The 25459-nt window shown below is 49.3% G+C and overlaps 1 protein-coding gene across 1 annotated transcript in view; it reads left to right on the top strand.

Moving 5' to 3' along the window:
• The first annotated feature begins 1808 nt into the window (after positions 1-1808).
• Positions 1809-25459, top strand: part of ATOH8 (atonal bHLH transcription factor 8) — a 100483-nt gene continuing 76832 nt past the window's right edge. The window contains exon 1 of the mRNA XM_075332681.1: positions 1809-2638. Coding sequence (XP_075188796.1) covers positions 2111-2638 — 528 coding nt within the window. The 5' untranslated portion in view covers positions 1809-2110. The remainder of the gene's footprint in view (positions 2639-25459) is intronic.

The following is a 25459-nucleotide window of genomic DNA, read 5'->3' as shown; positions in this document are numbered from 1 at the left end:
GTGCATAAGTGTGTGTGCATGTATGAGTGTGTGTGTATGTATGAGTGTGTGTGTGTGCATGTGTGTGTATGTATGAGTGTATGTATGAGTATGTGTGTATGTATGAGTGTATGTGTATGTATGAGTGTGTGTATGTATGAGTGTGTGTATGTATGAGTGTATGTGTATGTATGAGTGTGTGTGTATGAGTGTGTGTGTGTATGTATGAGTGTGTGTGTGCATAACTGTGTGTGCATGTATGAGTGTGTGTATGTATGAGTGTGTGTGTGTGCATAACTGTGTGTGCATGTATGAGTGTGTGTATGTATGAGTGTGTGTGTATGTATGAGTGTGTGTGTGTATGTATGAGTGTGTGTGTGTGTGTGTGTGTGCATAACTGTGTGTGCATGTATAAGTGTGTGTGTATGTATGAGTGTGTGTATGTATGAGTGTGTGTATGTATGTGTGTGTATGTATGAGTGTGTGTGTATGTGTGCGTATCAGTGTGTGTGTGTATGTGTGCGTATCAGTGTGTGTGTATGTATGAGTGTGTGTATGTATGAGTATGTGTGTGTGCATGTGTGTGTATGTATGAGTGTGTGTGTGTGTGTGTGTATGAGTGTGTGTATGAGTGTGTGTATGAGTGTGTGTGTGTATGTATGAGTGTGTGTATGTGTATGTATGAGTGTGTGTGTGTGTGTATGAGTGTGTGTATGTGTATGTATGAGTGTGTGTGTGTATGTGTATGTATGAGTGTGTGTGTGTGGTGTGTGTGTATGTATGAGTGTGTGTGTGTGTGTGTGTATGTATGAGTGTGTATGTATGAGTGTGTGTGTGTGTATGTGTGTGTGTGTGTGTGTGTATGTATGAGTGTGTGTATGTGTATGTATGAGTGTGTGTGTGTGTATGTATGAGTGTGTGTATGTGTATGTATGAGCGTGTGTGTATGTGTGTGTGTGTGTGTGTGTGTGTGTATGTATGAGTGTGTGTATGTGTATGTATGTGTGTGTGTGTGTATGTATGAGTGTGTGTGTGTGTATGTATGAGTGTGTGTGTGTGTATGTATGAGTGTGTGTGTGTGTATGTATGAGCGTGTGTGTATGTGTGTGTGTGTGTGTGTGTGTGTGTATGTATGAGTGTGTGTATGTGTATGTATGAGTGTGTGTGTGTGTATGTATGAGTGTGTGTATGTGTATGTATGAGCGTGTGTGTATGTGTGTGTGTGTGTGTGTGTGTGTGTATGTATGAGTGTGTGTATGTGTATGTATGAGTGTGTGTGTGTGTATGTATGAGTGTGTGTATGTGTATGTATGAGCGTGTGTGTATGTGTGTGTGTGTGTGTGTGTGTGTGTATGTATGAGTGTGTGTATGTGTATGTATGAGTGTGTGTGTGTGTATGTATGAGTGTGTGTGTGTGTATGTATGAGTGTGTGTGTGTGTATGTATGAGTGTGTGTGTGTGTATGTATGAGTGTGTGTGTGTGTATGTATGAGTGTGTGTGTGTGTATGTATGAGCGTGTGTGTATGTGTGTGTGTGTGTGTGTGTGTGTGTGTGTCTCTTCTCTGAGGCATCCCATACATCCCCAGTGACTATTGCCCCCCTGCAGACAGTGGCTTGTATGTGCCACCCTCTTGAGTTGTGCCCCTTGTTGGCTGCTTTCTTGGCTCGCACTCCCCGGTGTGTTTCATCTTTTGCATACTTCTCTCTTTAGCTTGATCTTGGACCCTGCCCTCCTCCGGCAGTGAAAGGGTGGGCTGCACAATAATAATATCATGTCTCATTTTCCTGGGATTCCTCAGTTCTAAAGGAAGCAGCTTATTCACATTCACAGAACAAAGAAGGGGATTGGCAGCTGTTACACAGGGAGAGGGGAGAAAAAGGCTTCCTGCCCCTTTAAAGAGCGGCTGCTGTGTGCGGCTCTGGGCTGGAGAGCCTCCTGGCTGCGCAGCGGCGGCATGCTGACTGATCTCACTAACAGGGGCTTCTGTGTAAGCCGAGGCTAAACAAACACAGATGGGGAGCTCAGTGCGCACTCACCAAGTATGCTGCCAATGCGGCCGGGACAGCAGATGACAGCGCGACTGCCCGACACAGGAGCCTCGCCATCCTCACCACCACTGCCCCCCAACTATGAGGAGCCTCCAGATCCTGCAGGACCCCCAGTGGAAGAGCCACTGCCTGAAGGACATCAAGAGGCTGAAGAGGAAGAACAGGGAGCTCCTCAAGCAAGTCAATGGCTACCCAACTTTCCAAGTGGACCTGGGTGGTCATGTCAAAGGGGAGGCTAGCCCAGGGCAGGAGACGGCTGCTCCCTCTGTGATGGACAGGAGGGTGGCTGCTGAGGATGCCTTGGACTTGAGTGGGGGGCTTTCTGGGCAAAAGGGGTTCATGCCTGCCACTGCTGCCTCTGCAGGGCTGGAGATTGGGGAGCAAAGGGTGCAGTCCAGGGTGCTGGTGTGTCACCGACCCCCAGAGACCTCCTACTTGTCAGTGACTTACAATGACAACAGTCCAGAGCCCTGTGCATCTCCAAGGAAGAGGCTGGGGGAGACCGCAGAGGTCAAAGCCATCCAGCAGACCCGGAGGCTCCTGGCCAACGCCAGGGAGAGGACCAGGGTGCACACCATCAGCGCCGCCTTCGAGGCTCTCAGGAAGCAGGTATGGACCCCCCTCAAATAACACCCCCCTAATCATGTGTTATGGCATTTACATCTATCTTCTGCACATTGGCCAAAGAGCTTGCAATCTAATGTCTATCTGAATGCATTATGCCATTTAGATTTGTCTTCTGCACATTGGCCAAAGAGCTTGCAATCTAATATGGCATTTACATCTGTCTTCTGCACATTGGCCAAAGAGCTTGCAATCTAACGTGTATTTGAATGCATTATGGCTTTTACATCTGTCTTCTGCACATTGGCCAAAGAGCTTGCAATCTAATGTCTATCTGAATGCATTATGTCATTTACATCTGCCATCTGCACATTGGCCAAAGAGCTTGCAATCTAATGTGTATCTGAATGCATTATGCCATTTAGATTTGTCTTCTGCACATTGGCCAAAGAGCTTGCAATCTAATGTGTATCCGAATGCATTATGGCATTTACATCTGTCTTCTGCACATTGGCCAAAGAGCTTGCAATCTAATATGGCATTTACATCTATCTTTTGCACATTGACCAAAGAGCTTGCAATCTAATGTCTATCTGAATGCTATATGGTATTTACATCTGTCTTATGCACATTGGCCAAAGAGCTTGCAATCTAATGTCTATCTGAATGCATTGTCATTTACATCTGCCATCTGCACATTGGCCAAAGAGCTTGCAATCTAATGTGTATCTGAATGCATTATGCCATTTAGATTTGTCTTCTGCACATTGGCCAAAGAGCTTGCAATCTAATATGGCATTTACATCTGTCTTCTGCACATTGGCCAAAGAGCTTGCAATCTAATATGGCATTTACATCTGTCTTCTGCACATTGGCCAAAGAGCTTGCAATCTAATATGGCATTTACATCTGTCTTCTGCACATTGGCCAAAGAGCTTGCAATCTAATGTGTATTTGAATGCATTATGGCTTTTGCATCTGTCTTCTGCACATTGGCCAAAGAGCTTGCAATCTATTGTGACATTTACATGTTTTCTGCACATTGACCAAAGAGCTTGCAATCTAATGTGTATCTGATTGCATTATGGCATTTACATGTCATCTGCACATTGGCCAAAGAGCTTGCAATCTAATGTGTATCTGAGTGCATTACTGCACTATAATGTATACATTATTGTGGCACTATAGTGCAGCACTCATCTCACCAGGCAGCAGAGCTTACACTCTAATCTCGTAGAATCAATGCTGTGATATTTTATATGGCCAATCCACCAGTGTATAGGGGGTTAATGATTTATTTAACCCTTGTGATATGGGAACTTCCCAATGATACATAACACCGGAGATCTGATACAGAGAAGTGGGCTGTCAAAATGGGACCAATGGTCACCGGGTAGAAAAAAAAAAAAACTGGCAGCGACTCTGGAAGTTTGTTTTGTGCCTGTCTGAACTCCGCTGTCAGACGCCAGATGTCTGCGTTACTGTTTCATCCCATAATAAGGGAATGGTGCCGCTGTAGTGCACCCATGGGTGCGGGGTCGTCCGGTGGCCAATAATCTCCAACCAATAGGAATCTCGTCGGATATTTTTAAGGATTTAGTAATTTTGCAACAACTGTATTGCTTTATTAATATAAAATATAGAAATGTTTATGAAAGCTGAGCTGCAATACCAGACATGGCCTATAGGCAAGAGTGGCGCTGTTTCAAGTGGAGGATAGACTTTAATTTTCCAATACTAGACAACCCTTGTAAATATATATGTGTGGTCCATAAGCCCTGTTCCTACTGACTAATGACTCCCCCCTGATTTTACAGCACGTCACACAGGTCAGTAACAGTATATTGGGTGACTTGGTATACATGTGTCAATCACGTCATGGTCTCTGGTGCTCGGATATAATCCCAGGCCGGGCCCATACTGACTGGGACGAGAGGTTACAGGTCACTGTTCATCTGTCATTGTGCGGGATAATTTGATCCCGGTGCCAGCACTGGCTGACATTGACCAGATGGTGCGGGGCTGACTCCGGTCCGTGACAGGCAGAATGTGGTGTGACATATAATAATGCAGCAGGTGACACCAGGACCTCATAATCATGGCCATTTCCGCATTCATTCAAGTCATCGGAGATACAAGTTGGGTTCCATCATAGTCCTGCATGGGATATAGTTGTCAGACCCCCGTATATGAGTGTTATTTGCGGGGTCTGACAACTTTACTACTACACTGTGGAGTGTTGGGACTTTTGCCAGTCTTTTAATAAGTGTCCATTGCTTACTATGTGGCATTAGACTGCACATTTGCAAATTTAAAGGGAATGTGTCACCCCTAAAATGTAAATGATTCTGCCATTGTAAAGTATCGGCTTTTTTATGGAAGTAGGGGGGCATGATAGTGACGATGCACAAGGCACAGGCGGGCATCAAGGGAGCACCAGTGTGCCTGTGGCGCCACTGAAACCATCAGGGTGCTACAAGGTTCTGCATCCCCACCAGGATGCAGGGCCTACCCCCTTAGGGACCCAGAACCCCAGTGCCGGTAACTCCAGGTAATTCCAGTTTTCCCCAACAATACCCCATACAATGGTACTTAGCTAGGGTAGGACCAATGGATGGCCGCCTAGAGGTGGAGTCACTCCAATCCACTAGTTGACCAGGTGGGAGGGGCAGACTGTGGAGAGTAGTCGGGAACACAGGAAGTCAGTAGGAGACAAGAGGTGACTGTGGAAGGTGGAAGTGAAGTGACGTTCTGGCTCGGGTTGATGGTGACCTGGTACCCAGGAGAGTTGGTTGCCGGTCGATTACGGTGGAGTACTCCCGGAACTACGCACTGACGGGGTACAGGACCCTAGGACAGGAAAGAGCTTCAAGCCGACCTGTTAACACCTGCACAGCAAAGGGGACCATCAAGGACCTTGCTGACCCTAAAGAATCCGAAGACTCAGTAGCAAAGAGAGAGTCGGGGACAGGACCAGAGACTCCATCCCCACAGGGTTCACGCTACCATCAGGCGGACAGAGGTGGACAAACCACAGAACGGGGACCCCCAGTGTTTTATACCACGGGGACCCACTTATCAGAGACAGGTCCAGGGGAAGAAGGTACCAGAACACCAGACTGGCACTGGGACGAAGGGGACCTGGAGGCGAATCCATCCGGCCTCGGGCAACCAGTTAACACCTGAAAAGTGAGTAAACCAGTTGCGCTGAATACCTGTCTGGACTCCTTCCTCCGCTCACTGCACCATACACCCGCTGGGGTAATACTTTACTTGCGGAGGGCTCAAGTCATCAAAGCTGCACATTCCATTAGCCCCAGCAAAACCTGCAGCGGCGGCTCCCTACACTTAACCGCAACACCGCAAGTGGCGTCACAAGTAACTTTATTCACAAATCCCCTGCAAACATCCCCATTACAAAAAGGGCCCAAGGCACGGAACCGGGTAACGGCCACCACCGTGACATTCCCAATAGAGACTCTGCCCTGAACCGAGTACCCCATATCCCTGGGTGCTGCATGCCCTTATGTGCAGGCATAATAAGGGCATTATTATGCCTGCCTCCTCCACCACCGAGAACAGCGGATCGGCGAGGGTGCCAGCTGTCAGATCACAGACGATCAGATACTGATGATCTATCCTAAGGATTGGCCATGAATATAAAAGTAGTGGACAACCCCTTTAAGCTTCCGCCTGTACTTTAATGTTCTACTTTGTGTAGTTTTGGAGCACAAATCATATTTGGAGATAAGCTGTATCACACACAAATCACTTCCCGGACCCTGAGTGTAATCACTCATATCTGGTGATAATTGTCACTCACCATAGAAAGTTTATTATTTCTTTCACTCATTTATATTGCAGCACTGATTCTGCAGCAATTTACAGAAATAATCATCACTGTCCCCATTGGGGCTCACAATCTATACATTCTGTAACTGTATGTCTTTGAAGAGTGGAAGGAAACTCACCAAAACACGGGGAGAACATACAAACCCCCCGCAGATGTTGTCCTTTTTGGAATGTGAACCAAGGAAGCAAAGCTTCAGCTAACCACTAAATAATAAATAAATATTAATAAATAATAAATTGTTATTAAAGGGGAACTTAACTTTAATAAAGTTTTGATGTTGCTTTGGTCAGTAAGGATCCAGATTCTCAGACCCCCACAAATTGCTCAAAGCAAGGAGCAAAAACGAGCAGGCCAGTATACAGACCCATAGACTTTTTATTGAGCCCGTATATTTCTTTGCTCTTACTTACCCCTTCTGTTCCAGGACTGGGACCCCCAGCCATAAAAAATGACTAATCCGTGGCTACAGCATATAATAACTAACAATGAGTGAGCACTACCATGCTCGGGTGCTCAGTACTCTTAACTAGTGATGAGCGAGTGTTGCGGGCGGAGGGGCTGCGCTCGCCACGCTCGGGTCCGCGGCTGCTGCGGCTGCTCGGTGGCTCGAGCGGTGGGCCGGACCCGGGGACTCGAGCAGCGCTCCTCGCCCACGAGTGAAAGGGATGGTTTGTTTTGGGAGATAGTTCATGACGCCACCCACGGGACGTGATGATGATGGGCACCACCGCTGCTGGTAACGGGGATCCCGGGAGAGATGGTAGGGAGCAGCTAGGATGCTGTCCCCTCCGTGGGTAGGGGTTGGTGATCACGGGCTCCGGTTGTGGAACGGGGAGGCTGGATGGCTGGGGTGCAGGGTTGCAGGGGCAGCGCGGCGCGGTGCCGGATGGCACTGTGGTACTGACTCAGGCACAAATTCACAGAGTCTCTGGTAAACCAAACGGCTGGATGGACGGGTCCCGCAGCCGGCTGCAGTGTCTTTGCTCTCCCCGGACAGGTTGGTGGTGGCTGTCTTTCCCTTAGAATGTTTTGACTCCTGTGGTTTCCCAACGGTAGTCCGCTCCCCGGTGTATAGGTACCGAAGGAGCCCGTTTTGCCCGCAGGCGCTGGCCCTTGGATCTCTAGCCTATGGTGGTGGCTGTGTATCCTCACGGTGTGGACTGTTGCCTTCTGTCAGGTCTTGGGTGTTAGGAAACCCCTGGAGTTCCGGTCACTTTCGGATTTGACCGTTATCGGCGGCTCCAAGCCTAGTCGGGGTCTGATGGCCCTGCCTTTGTGCTTAGCTTCACTCCGTTCCCCGGTTCGGTACTGGCGGGCCGCCGCCCGACCCCGGTCCTACAGTTCCGCAGAGGCCCACTAACTCCTGCAGACGGCCACCACCGTCTGCCGACTTTGCTGTTTGTGTCCGGGTCCCTACCCAGACACCGACAGTTCTCTCCTCCTCACACTTCCACTGTCTACTCAATTCTGTCTCTTTTCCCGCTTCCAGACCTGTGAACTCCTCAGTGGGTGGGGCCAACCGCCTGACTCCACCCCACCTGGTGTGGACATCAGACCCTGGAGGGAAGCAACAAGGGTTTTGTTTGACTGGTGTTAACTATCCAGGGGAGGGTGTGTGTGTGGTGTTATGTCTGTGACTACCTGGCTAGTCCAGGGCGTCACACGAGCACTACCATGCTCGGGTGCTGCATACTTATAACTAGTGATGAGCGGGCACTACCATGCTCGGGTGCTCCATACTTATAACTAGTGATGAGCGGGCACTACCATGCTTGGGTGCTCCATACTTATAACTAGTGATGAGCGGGCACTACCATGCTCGGGTGCTCCATACTTATAACTAGTGATGAGCGGGCACTACCATGCTTGGGTGCTCCATACTTATAACTAGTGATGAGCGGGCACTACCATGCTTGGGTGCTCCATACTTATAACTAGTGATGAGCGGGCACTACCATGCTTGGGTGCTCCATACTTATAACTAGTGATGAGCGGGCACTACCATGCTCGGGTGCTGCATACTTATAACTAGTGATGAGTGGACACTACCATGCTCGGATGCTCAGTACTCGTAACTAGTGATGAGTGAGCACTACCATGCTCAGGTGCTCAGTACTGGTAACTAGTGATGAGCGGGCACTACCATGCTCGGGTGCTCAGTACTGGTAACTAGTGATGAGTGAGCACTACCATGCTCAGGTGCTCAGTACTGGTAACTAGTGATGAGCGGGCACTACCATGCTCGGGTGCTCAGTACTGGTAACTAGTGATGAGTGAGCACTACCATGCTCAGGTGCTCAGTACTGGTAACTAGTGATGAGTGAGCACTACCATGCTCGGGTGCTCAGTACTGGTAACTAGTGATGAGCGGGCACTACCATGCTCGGGTGCTCAGTACTGGTAACTAGTGATGAGCGGGCACTACCATGCTCGGGTGCTCAGTACTGGTAACTAGTGATGAGCGGGCACTACCATGCTCGGGTGCTCAGTACTGGTAACTAGTGATGAGTGGGCACTACCATGCTCGGGTGCTCAGTACTGGTAACTAGTGATGAGCGGGCACTACCATGCTCGGGTGCTCAGTACTGGTAACTAGTGATGAGTGAGCACTACCATGCTCGGGTGCTCAGTACTGGTAACTAGTGATGAGCGGGCACTACCATGCTCGGGTGCTCAGTACTGGTAACTAGTGATGAGCGAGCACTACCATGCTCGGGTGCTCAGTACTCGTAACTAGTGATGAGCGGGCACTACCATGCTCGGGTGCTCAGTACTCGTAACTAGTGATGAGCGGGCACTACCATGCTCGGGTGCTCAGTACTCGTAACTAGTGATGAGCGGGCACTACCATGCTCGGGTGCTCAGTACTCGTAACTAGTGATGAGCGGGCACTACCATGCTCGGGTGCTCAGTACTCGTAACTAGTGATGAGCGGGCACTACCATGCTCGGGTGCTCAGTACTGGTAACTAGTGATGAGCGGGCACTACCATGCTCGGGTGCTCCATACTTATAACTAGTCATGAGCGGGCACTACCATGCTTGGGTGGGGGTGTGACGCCCTGGCAAAGCCAGGTTGTCACAGAAAGAGTTAGGCTATGTGCGCACTAGAAATGTGAAGTTTCTCGAGAAAATTTCTTGAGAAACTTCTGCCAGTGAAAGATTTCCGGACCTGCGGAAAAAATCCGCACCAAATCCGCATGCGTTTTTGCCGCGGATTTGCCGCGGATTTGCCGCGAATTTGCCGCGGATTTACCGCGGATTTACCGCAGGTTTGTCCCTGCAATAAATAATAAAGATAATCGATAGACAGATAATGGATAGAGGGAAAGATGGATAGATGAATAGAGGGATAGATAGATGAATAGATAGATAGATAGATAGATAGATAGATAGATGAGAAAAACCTATATAATGTTCCACCTCCCTGCATTTTCTAAGCTGGCACCCTTTAGTGACTTTCATGTGGCACTTAGGCTACTTTCACACCTCCGGTTTTTGCTATGCGGCACAATCCGGCACTTTGCATGAAAATCGCAACCGTTTTTTTTTGCTGCCGGTTGCGATTTTCCTGCATAGACTTTAATTAGTGCCGCATTGTGCCGCATGGCCTTGCGTTCCGTCCGTTTTTTGCCGCATGCGGCAGATGTAGCCGATGCGGCGGCCGGATGGAACGTTGCCTGGCACGTTTTTTCGTGCGGCAAAAAAAACCGCATCGCGCCGCATTCGGCCGATGCGGCACATTTTTCAATACATGCCTATGGCGGCCGGATGCGGCGCGATGCGGCAATAACCGCATCCGGCCGCCGCATGCGGTTTTTGCCACTGCGCATGCTCAGTAGCATGCCGCAAGCGGCAAAAACCGGACTGGCCGCAAAGGAAAAACCTATGCAAAGGATGCGGTGTTTTCACCGCATCCGTTGCATAGCTTGCACAGCCGGATTGAGCCGCAGAGCTCAAGCCGGATGTGTGAAAGTAGCCTAAAGGGTGCTTAGCCTTGTATTTAGCCATAAAATAAATAAATAATTAAAAAAAAATGACGTGAGGTCCCCCCATTTTTTGTAGCCAGCTAGGGTAAAGCAGACGGCTGCAGCCTGCAGACCACCGCTGGCAGCTTCACCTTGGCTGATAATCCAAAACAGTGGGCACCCCACGCTGTTATTTTAAATTATATAAATAATTTAAAACAAAAAACGTGGGGTCCCCCCCATATTGGATCACCAGCCAAGGTAAAGCGGACAGCTGGGGTCTGATATTCTCAGACTAGGGAGGTCCACTGTTATTGGACACTCCCCAGCCTAAAAATAGCAGGCTGCAGCCGCCCCAGAAGTGGCGCATCCATTAGACGTGCCAATCCTGGCGCTTTGCCCCAGCTCATCCCGCGCCCTGGTGCGTTGGCAAACGGGGTAATATATGGGGTTGATGCCAGATGTGTAATGTCACCTGGCATCAAGCCCTGGGGTTGGTGAGGTCAGGCGTCTATCAGATACCCGACATCACCAACCCAGTCAGTAATAATTAAAAAATAGACAACAAAAAAAGTTTTATTTGAAAAAACACTCCCCAAAACATTCCCTCTTTAACCAATTTATTGAAAAGAGCACAATCAATTCCACGTCCGGCGTAATCCAATAAGGGGGGGGGGGCACGGCGATCCATACCATAGTCGCTGTCCCAGTCAATGAAAAACAGAATGTTCCCCATTGGCTGGGAGAGCAATGCAGTGACCTGAGCTAACATCAATAGGTCAGCTCACTGCAAGGGATGACGAGCGCTGCCATCAGGAGCATAGATGAGATCATTACCTTCTGTGATCATCTCCTGTACTGCTGACGTCAGCGCTGTCACTGACTTATCGCGAGAGCCCGTGACGTCACCGCTAGTGACAGTCTCGGGCCGCTCGCGAGACAGGCATAGACAGCAGTGACAGCGCTGACGTCAGGAGGCAGGAGATCGTCACAGCAGGTAATGATCTCACCTCCTGACAGCAGCGATCGTCATCCCCGCGGCTGCCAGCACTGCTGTGTGTCAGTGTGTGCCCGCAGTATCGGCAGCTTGTCACCCGGCAGCGCAGGCAGACACTGACACAGGCAGACACTGACACTGCACTGCCGTGTGTCAGTGTCTGCCTGCGCTGTCGGGTGACAAGCTGCTGACACTGCGGGCAGACACTGACACTGCAGTGCAGGCAGCCGCGAGGCCGGAGCAGGACACACACTGCACAGACACCTGGAGGTCGCACGGAAGTGCTTCTGTGCGGCGTCCAGGGAGTGTGACGTGTGTTTCCTCTGCTCCTCTTCCTGGCATAATGACATCGCTTCCTGCAAAACCGCAGGCAGCGATGGGCATTACCGCAGGTAAATCGCGGCTATTCCGGTGGTATACCGCACATCATTGCTACCTGCGGAATACCCCCGGAATACCGCAGGTACCTGCGGAAATTAATGGACATGCACATTTTCTCAAGAAAGTTTCTCGAGAAAATTTTGTCAAGAAATTTTCTTGAGAAAAATCCGCACAGTGCGCACAGCTATTTTTTTTTCTCATTGAATTTCATGGGAAATGTCTGCACAAAGATTGCAGACATTTCTCAAGAAATTTCCGGGGCAAATCCGCGGGTAAATCCGCGGGAAAAACGGTCTAGTGCGCACATAGCCTTAATCCTCCTTGGTAATCTGATCCCACACCGTGCAGCAGGACAAACCACATCCCCCAGGGTAGGAGAAAAGCAGAGCAGAGGGGAGGGGCTGGAGCAGAGTGTTGGAGAGACAGACAGAAGAGGAGTCTGGAGTTGTAGCTCCCAGGCTGATAGTGAAGCGTGCTGCGAGAGGGCCGGGACAGGCTGCAGTGAGGAAGGGGCCAGAGGTAGCGAGAGCAGGGTAGTGGCCCGACGGTACCTAGGGTGACCCGGATCACTGCAGGGGAGTGGATTCCCCGTTCCCGGCTGAGGAGAAAGAGGAAGAGAGTGGAGAGAAAGGCACCTGGCTGCAGGGAAAGAACAACAGGAGCTGCTGCACCGTGTGTGGGACACTAACACTTCCGTACCGAAGGCTGCAGACATCGGCAATTCCTAGTTACCAGTGACTCTGCGTGAAATACTTGTGAGTACGCCCGTGCCCTCGGGCACCGCACCGCAGCACTGCGCCCTGCTCCCTGCTTACCCCATCACCGGGCCCCGGGACAACCAACCCCCCTACCCACGGAGGGGAGAAATAACAACCAAGCTGCTCCCTGTCACCGCTCCCGGGATCGCCATAAAGAGCAGCGGTGGTGTCCACAATCACCACAACCGTGGGTGGCGTCACGGACAATCTCCCTTACCAAATCCCCTTTTACTGTGGAGCCTGGGATCACAGACCGGGTCAAGCTACCGTGATACCCACAGGAGTGACCCCGTGGCCCGGATCTGAGTACCCCCTGGTCCCCGGGCGACACATTTTGGCGTCACGAACAGGATCGAACCCATCCAGTTACCTGGAGGAAGTGCGCCTTGTTCTGGACTGTCAGCGGTGATCCGCTGCAAAAATTTTGAAAGTCGCCATCTTTGCCGCCATTTTGGGCACGAAAATCTCCCGCCCAGCGCCTTCTTCCCCAAGCGGTGGGCGCGAAAAAAGAGGCTCCGCCCACTGAGAACACGGGCGGAAGTGAAGCTCCGGAGGACCGGAAGCGAAAGGAAAACTTTAAAAGTTGCTGGAAGGACTGCTCCCGAGTACCAAGGGGGAGCAGGAAGAAGGAACCGCAGTTCATGTGACCAGGACTGTAAAGGCAGGGACGCCAGGACTTTGCCTAATTCCGTTCCTGGACAAGCAGTAGCCGCAACCCCGATGACATCTTACCCGGCTCCGGGAGTCCGCCCAGCCGCCACGGTGATGACGTCGGCTCCGGCAGTCCGCCCGGCCGCAACGGAGGTGGCACCCGATTGGAAGTCTGCCCCAGATGTGGTGCCAGCCGCTCCCAGGTACCCCGTCACGGCTGTGGAGCAGCCGGAGTGCACCTGCAGAGAGGAGGAGCAGGCCAGTGAGAGATGGAGCCCTCGGCAGTTAGCGAGGCCGGTTGTAGCCGGCGCCGAGGGCATCCAAGTGGGCCTGGCTTCTGAGCAGGAGGCAGAGCACGGAACCCGTGCCCCGTACTGGGAGTGGCGGCAGTGGTAGTGGAGCATGGACGGCTACCCACAAGTTAAAAAGTTGACTGTTTTATGGACTGTCACCCCTGTTGAACGCCCTCAAGTTCAGGAGGAGGCCATCTGCTCCGCAGGTGTGGGGTGGCAGAACGGTTTAAAGTTTTAGAAAACGTACCTCCCGATGTGGGAAGATGTATGATTGTAATGTGTTGATTTTTCCAGTTTTAATAAATGTTGGTGGCCAGACGGCCCGAGGACGGGCAGTGTTTTACCAAGGGGGTGTGTGACGCCCTGGCAAAGCCAGGTTGTCACAGAAAGAGTTAATCCTCCTTGGTAATCTGATCTCACACCGGTGCAGCAGGACAAACCACATCCCCCAGGGTAAGAGAAAAGCAGAGGGGAGGGGCTGGAGCAGAGTGTTTGGAGAGACAGACAGAAGAGGAGTCTGGAGTTGTAGCTCCCAGGCTGATAGTGAAGCGTGCTCCGAAAGGGCCGGGACAGGCTGCAGTGAGGAAGAGGCCAGAGGTAGCCGGAGCAGGGTAGTGGCCCGACGGTACCTAGGGTGACCCGGATCACTGCAGGGGAGTGGATTCCCCGTTCCCGGCTGAGGAGAAAGAGGAAGAGAGTGGAGAGAAAGGCACCTGGCTGCAGGGAAAGAACAACAGGAGCTGCTGCACCGTGTGTGGGACACTAACACCCCCGTACCGAAGGCTGCGGACACCGGCAATTCCTAGTTACCAGTGACTCCGTGTGAAATACTTGTGAGTACGCCCGTGCCCTCAGGCACCGCACCACAGCACTGCGCCCTGCTCCCTGCTTACCCCATCACCGGGCCCCGGGACAACCGACCCCCTACCCACGGAGGGGAGAAATAACAACCAAGCTGCTCCATACCATCACTCCCGGGATCCCCATAAAGAGCAGCGGTGGTGTCCACAATCACCACAACCGTGGGTGGCGTCACGGACAATCTCCCTTACCAAATCCCCTTTTACTGTGGAGCCTGGGATCACAGACCGGGTCACGCTACCGTGATACCCACAGGAGTGACCCCGTGGCCCGGATCTGAGTTCCCCCTGGTCCCCGGGCGACACAGGGGCGTGACTTGTGTGTACAGAGTATAATGGAAGTCAATGGGGACTCAAGCATTTTTGGGGCAATCTTTTGGAAAATGCTCAAGTTCCCCATTTCTTCCATTATACTCTGTACACACAAGTCACGCCCCCACCCAAGCATGGTAGTGCCCGCTCATCACTAGTTATAAGTATGGAGCACCCAAACATAGTAGTGCCCACTCATTACTAATTATGAGTAACATTTTAAAAGTTAATTTACCCTTTAAAACTCCTATCTTTTTCTTAATTCTATCTCTTTCTACGACATTTGAGTGACTTCCGTCATGGTTTACTTATCAGGGGTTGTCATTCATTATTCCAAAGAGCCCTAAATGACCAATCATCCAACTCACGCAGTGATATATCCCGGCCGCCTTATTTGCTAGATTCCCAGGCACATTTGCTCTTCAGGACTGTGAAAGTTAGGTGACAACTCCTATAGGGGCTGTAAAAATCTTATCAAATATAGGATTGACAATCTACAATCGGGTTATGGAGGTGCGTGATTAGTGGGTGCATGGAATTTACTTATAGGGTCTGTTCCTTTTTTTTGGTGCCTACAGCTGCACCCGTCATTCAGAAGTTGTCAGAAAGGTTGGGACCTGGTCATTGGTGCGGGGTCTTGGCTGCCGGCACACGAGGGGCTGTCAGGTTGTGTTTTCAGGAAATATTGGTACAATTTGTTCTCGGTTCTTTCAATATTTGCTTTTTATGCAGAATGAGATGTGGTAAGAAGATAATGAGGGGTGATACATAACTCTTATGTCAGTGCATTTCCTCCATCCACTCCTATGAGACGCCAGTGGAGTATCGTTTAGGGCCGAGAGATTGGGGCCAAAACAATCACTAGATGTTGCTTTTTTGCTACTTTTTTGCTGCAGCCAAATCCTGCACTTTCAGCCGGATTTTTTGCTGCTTTTTTGTTGCATTTTTGCTGCAGATTATATGTCACGTGCCTACAGCGCATAGTTAAGGCTGCTTTCACACATCCGGTTTGAGCCATGCAACTCAATCCGGTTGTGAAACCTATGCAACGGATGCGGTGAAAACACCGCATCCTTTGCATAAGTTTTTTACATGTGGCCCGTCCGGTTTTTGCCACTTGCGGCATGCTACTGAGCATGCACAGTGGACAAAACCGCATGCGGCGGCCGGATGCGGGTTTTGCCGCATCGCGCCGCATCCAGTGTCCATAGGGATGCATTGAAAAATGCGCCGCGATGCGTTTTTTTTTTGCCGGAGCAAAAAACGTGCCAGGGAACGTTCCATCCGGCCGCCGCATCGGCTAAATCTGCCGCAGGCGGCAAAAAACGGACGGAACGCAAGCCCATGCGGCACAATGCGGCGCCAATGCAAGTCAATGCTGGAAAAAACGAAACCTGCGGCAAAAAAAAAACGGTTTTGTTTTTTCAGCAGAGCACCGGATTGTGCCGCACTGCTACAGCCGGATGTGTGAAAGCAGCCTAATAAAGTTAGTTTCATTCACTAAGGCTACTTTCACACATCCGGTTTGAGCAGTGCGGCTCAATCCGGCTGTGAAACCTATGCAACGGATGCGGCGAAAACACCACATCCTTTGCATAAGTTTTTACATGCGGCCCGTCCATTTTTTTCCGGTTGCGGCATGCTACTGAGCATGCGCAGTGGAAGAAACCGCATGCGGCGGCCAGATGCGTTTTTTTCCGCATCGCGCCGCATCCGGCGTCCATAGGCATGCATTGAAAAATGCGCCGCAGCGGCCGGATGCGGCGCAATGCGTTTTTTTTTGCCGGAGCAGAAAACGTTCCAGGCAACGTTCCATCCGGCCCCGGCATCGACTAAATCTGCCGCATGCGTCAAAAACCGGACCGAACGCAAGCCCATGCGGCACAATACGGCACTAATGTAAGTCAGTGCTGGAAAAAACGAAACCGGCGGCAAAAAAAAACGGTTTTGTTTTTTCAGCAGAGCGCTGGATTGTGCCGCACTGCTACAGCCGGATGTGTGAAAGCAGCCTAATAAAGTTAGTTTCATTCACTAAGAAAGCAACAAAAACGCAGCGGTTGCATTTTTGCTTTCTATGGTGAAAAAAAAATGCTGCAAAATTTGGAACTATTGACAAAAATGCAGTCGTTTTCCTTTTCACTCTGGAAAAAAAGCAATTGTGTTCAGATTTGGAAAATCTCATAGTTTTTCCTAACGCAACGTGTGAACAGAGCCGAATACTGGTTCCAAATTTCGTGAACCCTCGAGTTTCAGTTTCCATTTTATAGTCCCATTCATTTTTAGGAAAGTGCGTTCAGAATTAAAGAGGAGATGTGACCCCTCCTGACCCGTCCATTTTAGTAAATCTTTGTACTTTCCATGAGTTAAGAATTTTATTGCATCTGTTCTTATACAAATGTCTCATGCTGTTCCTCTGCCTGGAAACTTACAGAAAACCGATAACTGGGTGTTAAGGCCCCGTCACACGCGCTGATATATCGTGTAATCACACCCGCCCCCGTCGTTTGTGCGTCACGGTCAATTAGTTGCCCGTGGCGCACAAAGTCGTTAACCCCCATCACACGTACTTACCTTCCTAACGGCATCGCTGTGGGCGGCGAACATCCACTTCCTGAAGGGGGAGGGACGTTCGGCGTCACAGTGATGTCACACAGCAGTCGCCCAATAGAAGCGGAGGGGCGGAGATGAGCGAAACATAACATCCCGCCCACCTCCTTCCTTCCGCATTGCCGGCGGGATGCAGGTAAGCTGTGTTCGTTGTTCCCGTGGTGTCACACGTAGCGACGTGTGCTGCCTCAGGAACGATGAACAACCGGCGCACAGAAGGAGGAACGACATTATGAAAATGAGCGACGTGTCAACGAGCAACGATAAGGTGAGTATTTTTGCTCGTTAACAGTCACTCGGAGGTGTCACACGCTACGATATCTTCAACAATGCCGGATGTGAGTCACAAATTACATGACCCCGCCGACATATCGTTAGATATATCGTAGCGTGTGACGGGGCCTTTACTCTTCCCCAAAGGGGTGCACCCCTACACAGTTCGACACATTCAACCCTGATTTGACAGAATCAAGAAGTGCTAAGTTTACTCCCAAAAGAAGGCAGACACCCCCAGGAGAATCGCACTTACCAGACCCTGGACATATTAAGTTGGCAAGTGAATGGGCTCTCACATACAAGCGTCGTTATCAGGTCCCCCTGCGTTCTACAATGGTCGCTCCCCCTGTTGGCAGGAAGCAGTATCACTTGCGCAGAGTTCCAACCCAATGTGTCTGTATGAGCAGAATGGCAAGGGAACTGACAACGACGCAGATCTCTGTGTGAGAGCCTATTCACCACTAGTTGTTCGGGGTCTGGTGCGTGCAATTTTTTTTTTTTTTTGGGGGGGGGGGAGGCTGTCTTCTCTCTTTTGGGTATATCTTCTCTTTTTGGGGAGATGTCTGCTTTCTTTAATGTAGTGTTCTGCTGTATTCTTTTTTAGCTGCCTGGACACTTGCTTAGGGCTTAGTTTTGAAGTAGGGCTTATATTTTATGCTTACTCCAAGAAAGCTAAAAATTCCTGCTGGGGCTTATTTTAGGGTAGGTCTAATTTTTGGAGAAACACAGCTATGTACTGCTAAGTTTACCCCCAAAAGAAGGCAGACACCCCCCAGGAGAAGCGCACTTACCAGACCTTGGACATTTTGAGTTGGCAAGTAAATGGGCTCTCACATACAAGTGTCGTTATCAGGTCCCCCTGCGTTCCACAATGGTCGCTCCGCCTGCTGGCCGGAAGCAGTATCACTTGCGCAGAGTAAAGGGTGCTTTACACGGTACGACCGATTGTGAAATTTTACAATCGATCGTACCCGCCCCCGTCCTTTTTGCGTCACGGGCAAATCGCTGCCCGTGTCGCACAAAGTCGGTAACCCCCGTCACACGTACGTACTTCTCGTGCGACCACGCTGTGGGCGGCGAATGTCCACTTCCTGGAGTGGGAGGGACGTTCGGTGTCACAGCGACGTCACACGGCCGCTGGCCAATGGAAGCGGAGGGGTGGAGATGAGCGGGACGTAAACATCCCGCCCACCTCCTTCCTTCACATAGCCGGTGGCGGCCGTGTGACGCAGGTGAGCTGCTGTTCATCGTTCCCGGGGTGTCACACGGAGAGGCGTGCGCTACCACGGAAACAATGAACTATACTGCGTCGCTAGGAGGTGTCACACAGGCCGGCATCGCCAGCGATGCCGGATGTGCGTCACAAAAACCGTGACCCCGACGATCTATCGCACGATAGATTGTCTGGTGTAAAGCAGCCTTTATTGAAAGGGGAGTGATCTTCCAACCCAATGTGTCTGTATGAGCAGAATGGCAAGGGAACTGACAGCAATGCAGATCTCTGTGTGAGAGCCCTTTCACCACCGGTTCTTGCCAGCTGTAGTTGTTCGGGGTCTGGTGAGTGCGATTTTTTTTTTTTTTTTTTTTTTTTTGGGGGGGGGGAGGAGGCTGTCTTCTCTCTTTTGGGTATATCTTCTCTTTTTTTGGGGATGTCTGCTTTCTTTAATGTAGTGTTCTGCTGTATTCTTTAACTTTTTTAGCTGTCTGGACACTTCCTTAGGGCTTATTTTTGGAGTAGGGTTTATTAAGCCTACTCCAAGAAGGCCAGAAATTCCTGCTAGGGCTCGGGGTAGGTCTTATTTTGAAGGAAACACATAGAAAAGATGTTGTATAATCGGTATATTCTGAGGAATACAATTATTTACTAAAACAGACAAATCAGAAAATGTTATATGGATAGGTCTTTTTCACTCACACAAGTGGATTAGATCCAGATAATACAATCATGAACAGACATTTTCCCTGCAGTGGCTGTATTCGGCGCTTAAAGATGGTGGTGGAAGGGATAGGGGGATTGGAGCAAGCGTGTTATACTTACCAGTCTCCGGTATGGCTGTAACTGCCTCTACGCTGCTCACTCTTCTTTCAGGGCTGCTCAACCAATCACAGATGCCAGGACTGCCTGTGGGCGGGGGAAGTGGTGAATACTGATGAGCAATAGTGAGTGGCTCCTGAGGTAGAATGAGCGACCTGGCAGCAATTACAACCGTGCCGGAGATTCGGTAAGTATAGCCCACTTGCGTGATTCTTATTTTCTTTATTTTTCCTTTTTTTTTTTTTTATTTCCTGAGTTGCCGGATATGGATCATTAGCCAGAATTGCCTGAGAACTCCAGGCCCGGAACTCGGGTACGTCTGAAACCGTGCAGATCCAGACTTTAACACTCTGGGTCCACCTATCTCTAATGAGAAGCCATTGTATTTCGGTAATATGATCAGTATTTTGTAATTGGTTGGAATAAAATCCCACCCCCGAGGGAGCCCCCCTCTATGGGTCCTATTGGTCATCTACATAGTGGGTTTCTTTAATCCCTTTAATGGCAGCCTTCTTGAGTGACACCCCATATTTCCACATTGCAGATACCCTATATGCTATCACATATCTCTCCTAGTATCCCACAGTCAGATTTCCCTCTTTCACGTTTATTTAGTATGGGGGATTTTTCACCTTAATCAATAACAGAAACACAAAAACTCATCCATGAATGTTTTTGAAAAGCTGATTTCTCCTTCTCCAGGAATTTTTCTGTGTAATATCTGGTTGCCGTTTGAGTCCATTGTTCTGTCTGTTCGCACAGGAACTGATTTTGGGATAAATAGAAGATTAGACTAAACAATAAGCTGCCTTGTCATCTGGAACCTGTTACTGACCCCACAAACGCTCAATCCCTTAATATTTTATTATAAGTTAATGCCATAGACCTATACGATATATCCATGTGTATTCAATATCCAGTATAATGGAATTTCATGGCCATCATCTGTCTTCAAAACTATCTGTATTAATATATGGGAACATTCCAGGTTATGGTGTATGTAATGCATTTTCACCGAATGAGCTACTCAATTTTGACCAACCCTTTGTCAAATAGTTTATTGAGGGGCATACACATTACTAGGGGAACATACACATTACTAGGGGGCATACACATTACTGGAGGGCATACACATTACTGGGCGGGTGAAGTGGTGAATATTGATGAGCAATAATGAGTGGCCCAGGAGGTAGAATGAGTGAACAGGGAGCCGTTCCAACTGCGCCGGAGACTCGGTAAGTATAGCGCACTTGCTTGATTCTACTGTGGGGACATACACATTACTAGGGGGGCATAACCATTTCAAGGTGGCATATAAATTACTAGGTGGGCACATTACTGGGGGGCATACACATCACTGGGGAAAGGGGCACATACAGCTTTGGGGGCACATATAGCTTTGGTTTTGGGGCTCATACATCTCTGGGGGGCCCATACAGCTCTGGAAGCACATACAGCTCTGGTGTTGGGGCTCATACATCTCGGGGGGCCCATACAGCTCTGGAGGCATATACAGCTCTGTTGTTGGGGCTCATAGAGCTCTGGTGGGGCACATACAGATCTGGGGGCACATACAGCACTGGGTCCGTTTGACGTTGCCTGGTGCTGCGCCTTTTCTCTTATCTGTGGGACAGGAGCGCAGCACGTCTCATGGTAGCTACTCCCACAGATGAACACAAGCACCCCAGCATTCAGTAGTGAATGCTGGGGAGCAGTTCCCGGATTTAGAGGGCCGGCAGCCAAGAAGGTGCGGCTGGGGTTACCACCCTGAGATCCGGACCTCAGCCCAGGGACTGCAGAACTAATCACCGCCCCTGACTACGGGGAGTGGGCCCCCCCGGCTGTCCAGGGCCCCAGCACTTGCCCGTGTGTGCTGGGTGCTGACACCAGCCCTGCCTATACCTATCTCTTCTATCTCCCCCAAACACATGATCTCGACTCAACCAAGCTTTAGTTTTATCAATGGAGAGCGAGGAGACACTTCTTCCAGACTCCTCTAGAAGCCCACTATTTCCTCTGAAAACAAAAAGATCGGGTGTTATGGTGAAAATCTCAGGTCGGGGGTTGTATTAATCATCTGGACAGGTTAACAATGCAACAATTTGTATTTACAATAGTCCTTCTGCTCCTCCAGACAAAGGATATCAACAATATTTCTTAGGACAGTTCCTCAAATCTAGTTTACGTATATCAACAATAGTCCCTAGGATAGTTCCTCAAATCTTGTTTATGTACATCAACAATAGTCCCTAGGATAGCTCCTCAAATCCAGACAATAGATATCAACAATGGTCCTTAGGGATAGTTCCACAAAGCCAGATGGCAGATATCAGCAATAGTCCTTGAGATAGTTCCTCAAGTCCAGATGATAGATATCAGCAATAGTCCCTAGGATAGTTCCTCAAATCCAGATGATGGATATCAACAATGGTCCATAGGATAGTTCCTCAAATCCAGGCGGCAGATATCAGCAATAGTCCTTAGGATAGCTCCTCAAATGCAGATGAAGGATATCAACAATAGTCCTCAGGATAGTTCCTCAAATCCAGATGATGGATATCAACAATAGTCCCTAGGATAGTTCCTCAAATCCAAATGATGGATGTCAACAATAGTCCTTAGGATAGTTCCTCAAATCCAGATGATGCATATCAGCAAAAGTTCCTAGGGTAGAGATATCATGACCTTAGCACATGTATCCAATCTCTATAGTCCATTCATGGGCACCAGAACCTGGCTGCAGCAACAGATCCTCGCCACTCCATGTCAAAGTAAATACTCACAGACAAATGGCAGAAGATGTAAACTGCCCAGGCCAAAATAACTAATGCACTACCAGGATGCAGCAAGACCTCCAATAACTGGAGACATCACAGGTCCAAAAGGAGCAAATCACCCTACCGTTTCCAATGATGGAGGGGAGCAATTGCTTGATGGTAAAATTGCACACTTGTGGCTTTCATCTAGGACATTACCTCTATGGATAAATTCATATGTGACCCTTAATTGTCTGTCCTTTAATGGAATACTTCAAGAAATGGTATGGATTGAGTACAACCTATTCATTTGATCACCTCATTCTAGACTTTGTAGTCCAGTGGGTGGTCCTACATAGAGATTGACAGATTTCCTTATAACAGTGCATACAGAGATATCAGGTAAGGACCGCCTATTGGACTACTAGTCCCAAAATTAGCTGAAATTAAAATTAAAGCAATACGAGTTATACTTAATCATTTCCAGCAAAACTTTATATTATTCGTCACGGCTTCTCGTGCTCTGTACCATGCCGCCTGCAGATCAGAGGCCATGTTTAAACTCCCCTTTAAGATATCTTAACTTTGTTAGTATTGAAAGTCTTTAAGTGTGTCTGTATTTAATACAACAACAAAAAAAAAAGGATAAACTTGAAAGAGGTCATGTGAGAGGCGAACAGCAGCAGCGGGAGGTAGGCCCTTCTTCAGATCTTACATACCTAAGCTTATTTCCAAGATCTAGCGGAATACTAAAATCCCATCTCAGGCCTTTCCGCGGAGCGTTGGCTGCACATTCTGTTTGGATGGGGAATCTATTCAGCATCCAAGAAGGTTTTCTCTTTGTTTTTTTGCAGCGAACTCTCCCAAAGTGATTCCAGACTGGTAGCCAAAATGTACGTTTCGTCGGTGAAGTCTCTACATTCATTGTTCATTTTCCACACACGTGATCACCTCAGAATTCTAAGAGGTAAAAAAAAGAATTTGGGGGTTATATTAAGCTTATCATAAATGTTGTACCTCATCTTTTAAGTCAGGGTACTATTGTGTAGGTAAATAGGTTGTCCACTACTTTTACATTGATGGCTTAAGGGGGCTTTACACGCTACGATATTGCTAAAGAGATCTCGTTGGGGTCACGGAATTTGGCTTTAGCGATGTTGTTGCGTGTGACACCTATGAACGATTTTGAATCGTCACAAAAACGTTCAAAATCGTTCATCGGTGACACCCCCCCCTAATCTCGATTATCGTTGCTGCTACAGATACGATGTTGTTCCTCGTTCCTGCGGCACCACACATCGCTTTGTGTGACACCGCAGGAACAAGGAACATCTCCTTACCTACGTCTCGCCCGCAATGCGGAAGGAAGAAGGTGGGCGGGATGTTACGTCCCGCTCATCTCCGCCCCTCCGCTTTGATTGGGCGGCCGCTTAGTGATGTCGCTGTGACGCCAAACGAACCGCCACCTTAGCCGGCGTGGCTAGGCAGGTAAGTAGTGTGACGGGATTTTGTGCGCCACGGGCAGCGATTTGCTTGTGTCGCACAAACGATGAGGGTGGGAACACACACTAGCGATATTGGTAACGATATCGCAGAGTGTAAAGCGGGCCTTAGCCTAAAGGCCCCGTTACACGCAACGACATATCTGACGATATGTCGTCGGGGTCACGGAATTCGTGATGCACATCCGGCGTCGTTAGCGACGTCGTTGCGTGTAACAGCTCCGAGCGAGTGTTAACGATCAAAAATAGTCACCTAATCGTTGATCGTTGACACGTCGTTCATTTTCAAAATCTCGTAGGTCGTTGTGGACGCAGGTTGTTCGTCGTTCCTGAGGCAGCACACATCGCTACGTGTGACACCCCGAGAACGACGAACAACAGCTTACCTGCGTCCTCCGGCAACGAGGTGGGCGTGTCGTTAATGCGGCTTTTCTCCGCCCCTCCGCTTCTATTGGTCGGCCGCAGTGTGACGTCACTGTGACGACGCACGAACCTCCCCCTTAACGAAGAGGTTGTTCGCCGCCCACAGCGACGTCGCTAGGAAAGTAAGTATGTGTGACGGGTGTTAACGATATCGTGCGCCACGGGCAGCAATTTGCTAGCGATATCGCTGCGTGTAAAGCCCCCTTTAGGATAGGTCATCAAAGTCTGATCTTCCGGGGTCCAACACCTAACACTCCCACCGATCAACTGTTCTCTGTGCCGGCGGGGGTAGCAAGTGGTTGGAGATGTTCAGTTTCGGAGCTGCCCCATCAACTGCCTGGTATCCACTCATTCCAATAAATAGTAGGCGGATGGACAGTACCTGGCCGCTGCCGCTATCACAACACGGGGCAGCTCTGGAATTGAGCATTTCTGGCGGCTTGCTGCCGCCGCCGGCATCAAGGACAACTGATCTGCGGGGGTGCCGAGTGTCAGACCCTGGCCAATCAGACACTGATTACCCATCTTAAGGACAACCATCATTGTATAAGTAGTAGCCAACCTCTTTACATGGGCTGATCAAGGCAAGGCTAAGTTCTTTGAGTTATATGTGGTGCCCTTTTCAAGTTCCCTAAATCAGCATGTTTTGGCCTCTAAATCGTACAGAACGTCTGTCTTAGTATAATTATCTATAATTATTTCTGAACATTTGGGTGCTTTAAAGAGTAACAAACTTTTCATAATGTTGTCCAGAGTTGAAAGTTATAAAACTTTCCAAACCATTCTATTAGGAGATTTGTGTTCATTCATGTAAAAAATGGATGTAAGTGGCTTCCCAAACCCTGCTTTTACCCAGTCTATTTACCCGCCTTTAGCTGCATCAATATCAGAATGTACTCTTTTGGAGTACAGATGATGGCAGTGGTAGATCAGCTCAACACCCGAGTCTCACTATCTCTGGGGAGAAGCTGCTGCAGGATACTGCTCTGATAAGGGCTCACTCACACAAGCGTATAGCACAGACGAGGGCTACCTGATGTTTTATCGGATATCCCTCAGACCACTATACTATGGGGCAGTGGTGACCAGCGCTTTTTTTTGTCATGCCAATTCGGCATGCTGCAATTGGCAGCGTATATCAGCTGCCAGACACCCATTCAAGTCTATGGGTGCATGCAAAACATTGGACAGCACT

The sequence above is a fragment of the Anomaloglossus baeobatrachus genome, chromosome 1 (assembly GCF_048569485.1).
Source record: "Anomaloglossus baeobatrachus isolate aAnoBae1 chromosome 1, aAnoBae1.hap1, whole genome shotgun sequence".
Taxonomy (NCBI): Eukaryota; Metazoa; Chordata; class Amphibia; order Anura; family Aromobatidae; genus Anomaloglossus; species Anomaloglossus baeobatrachus.
The sequence above is the reverse complement of the archived record's forward strand: the minus strand, read 5'-3'. Positions and strand labels throughout refer to the sequence as shown.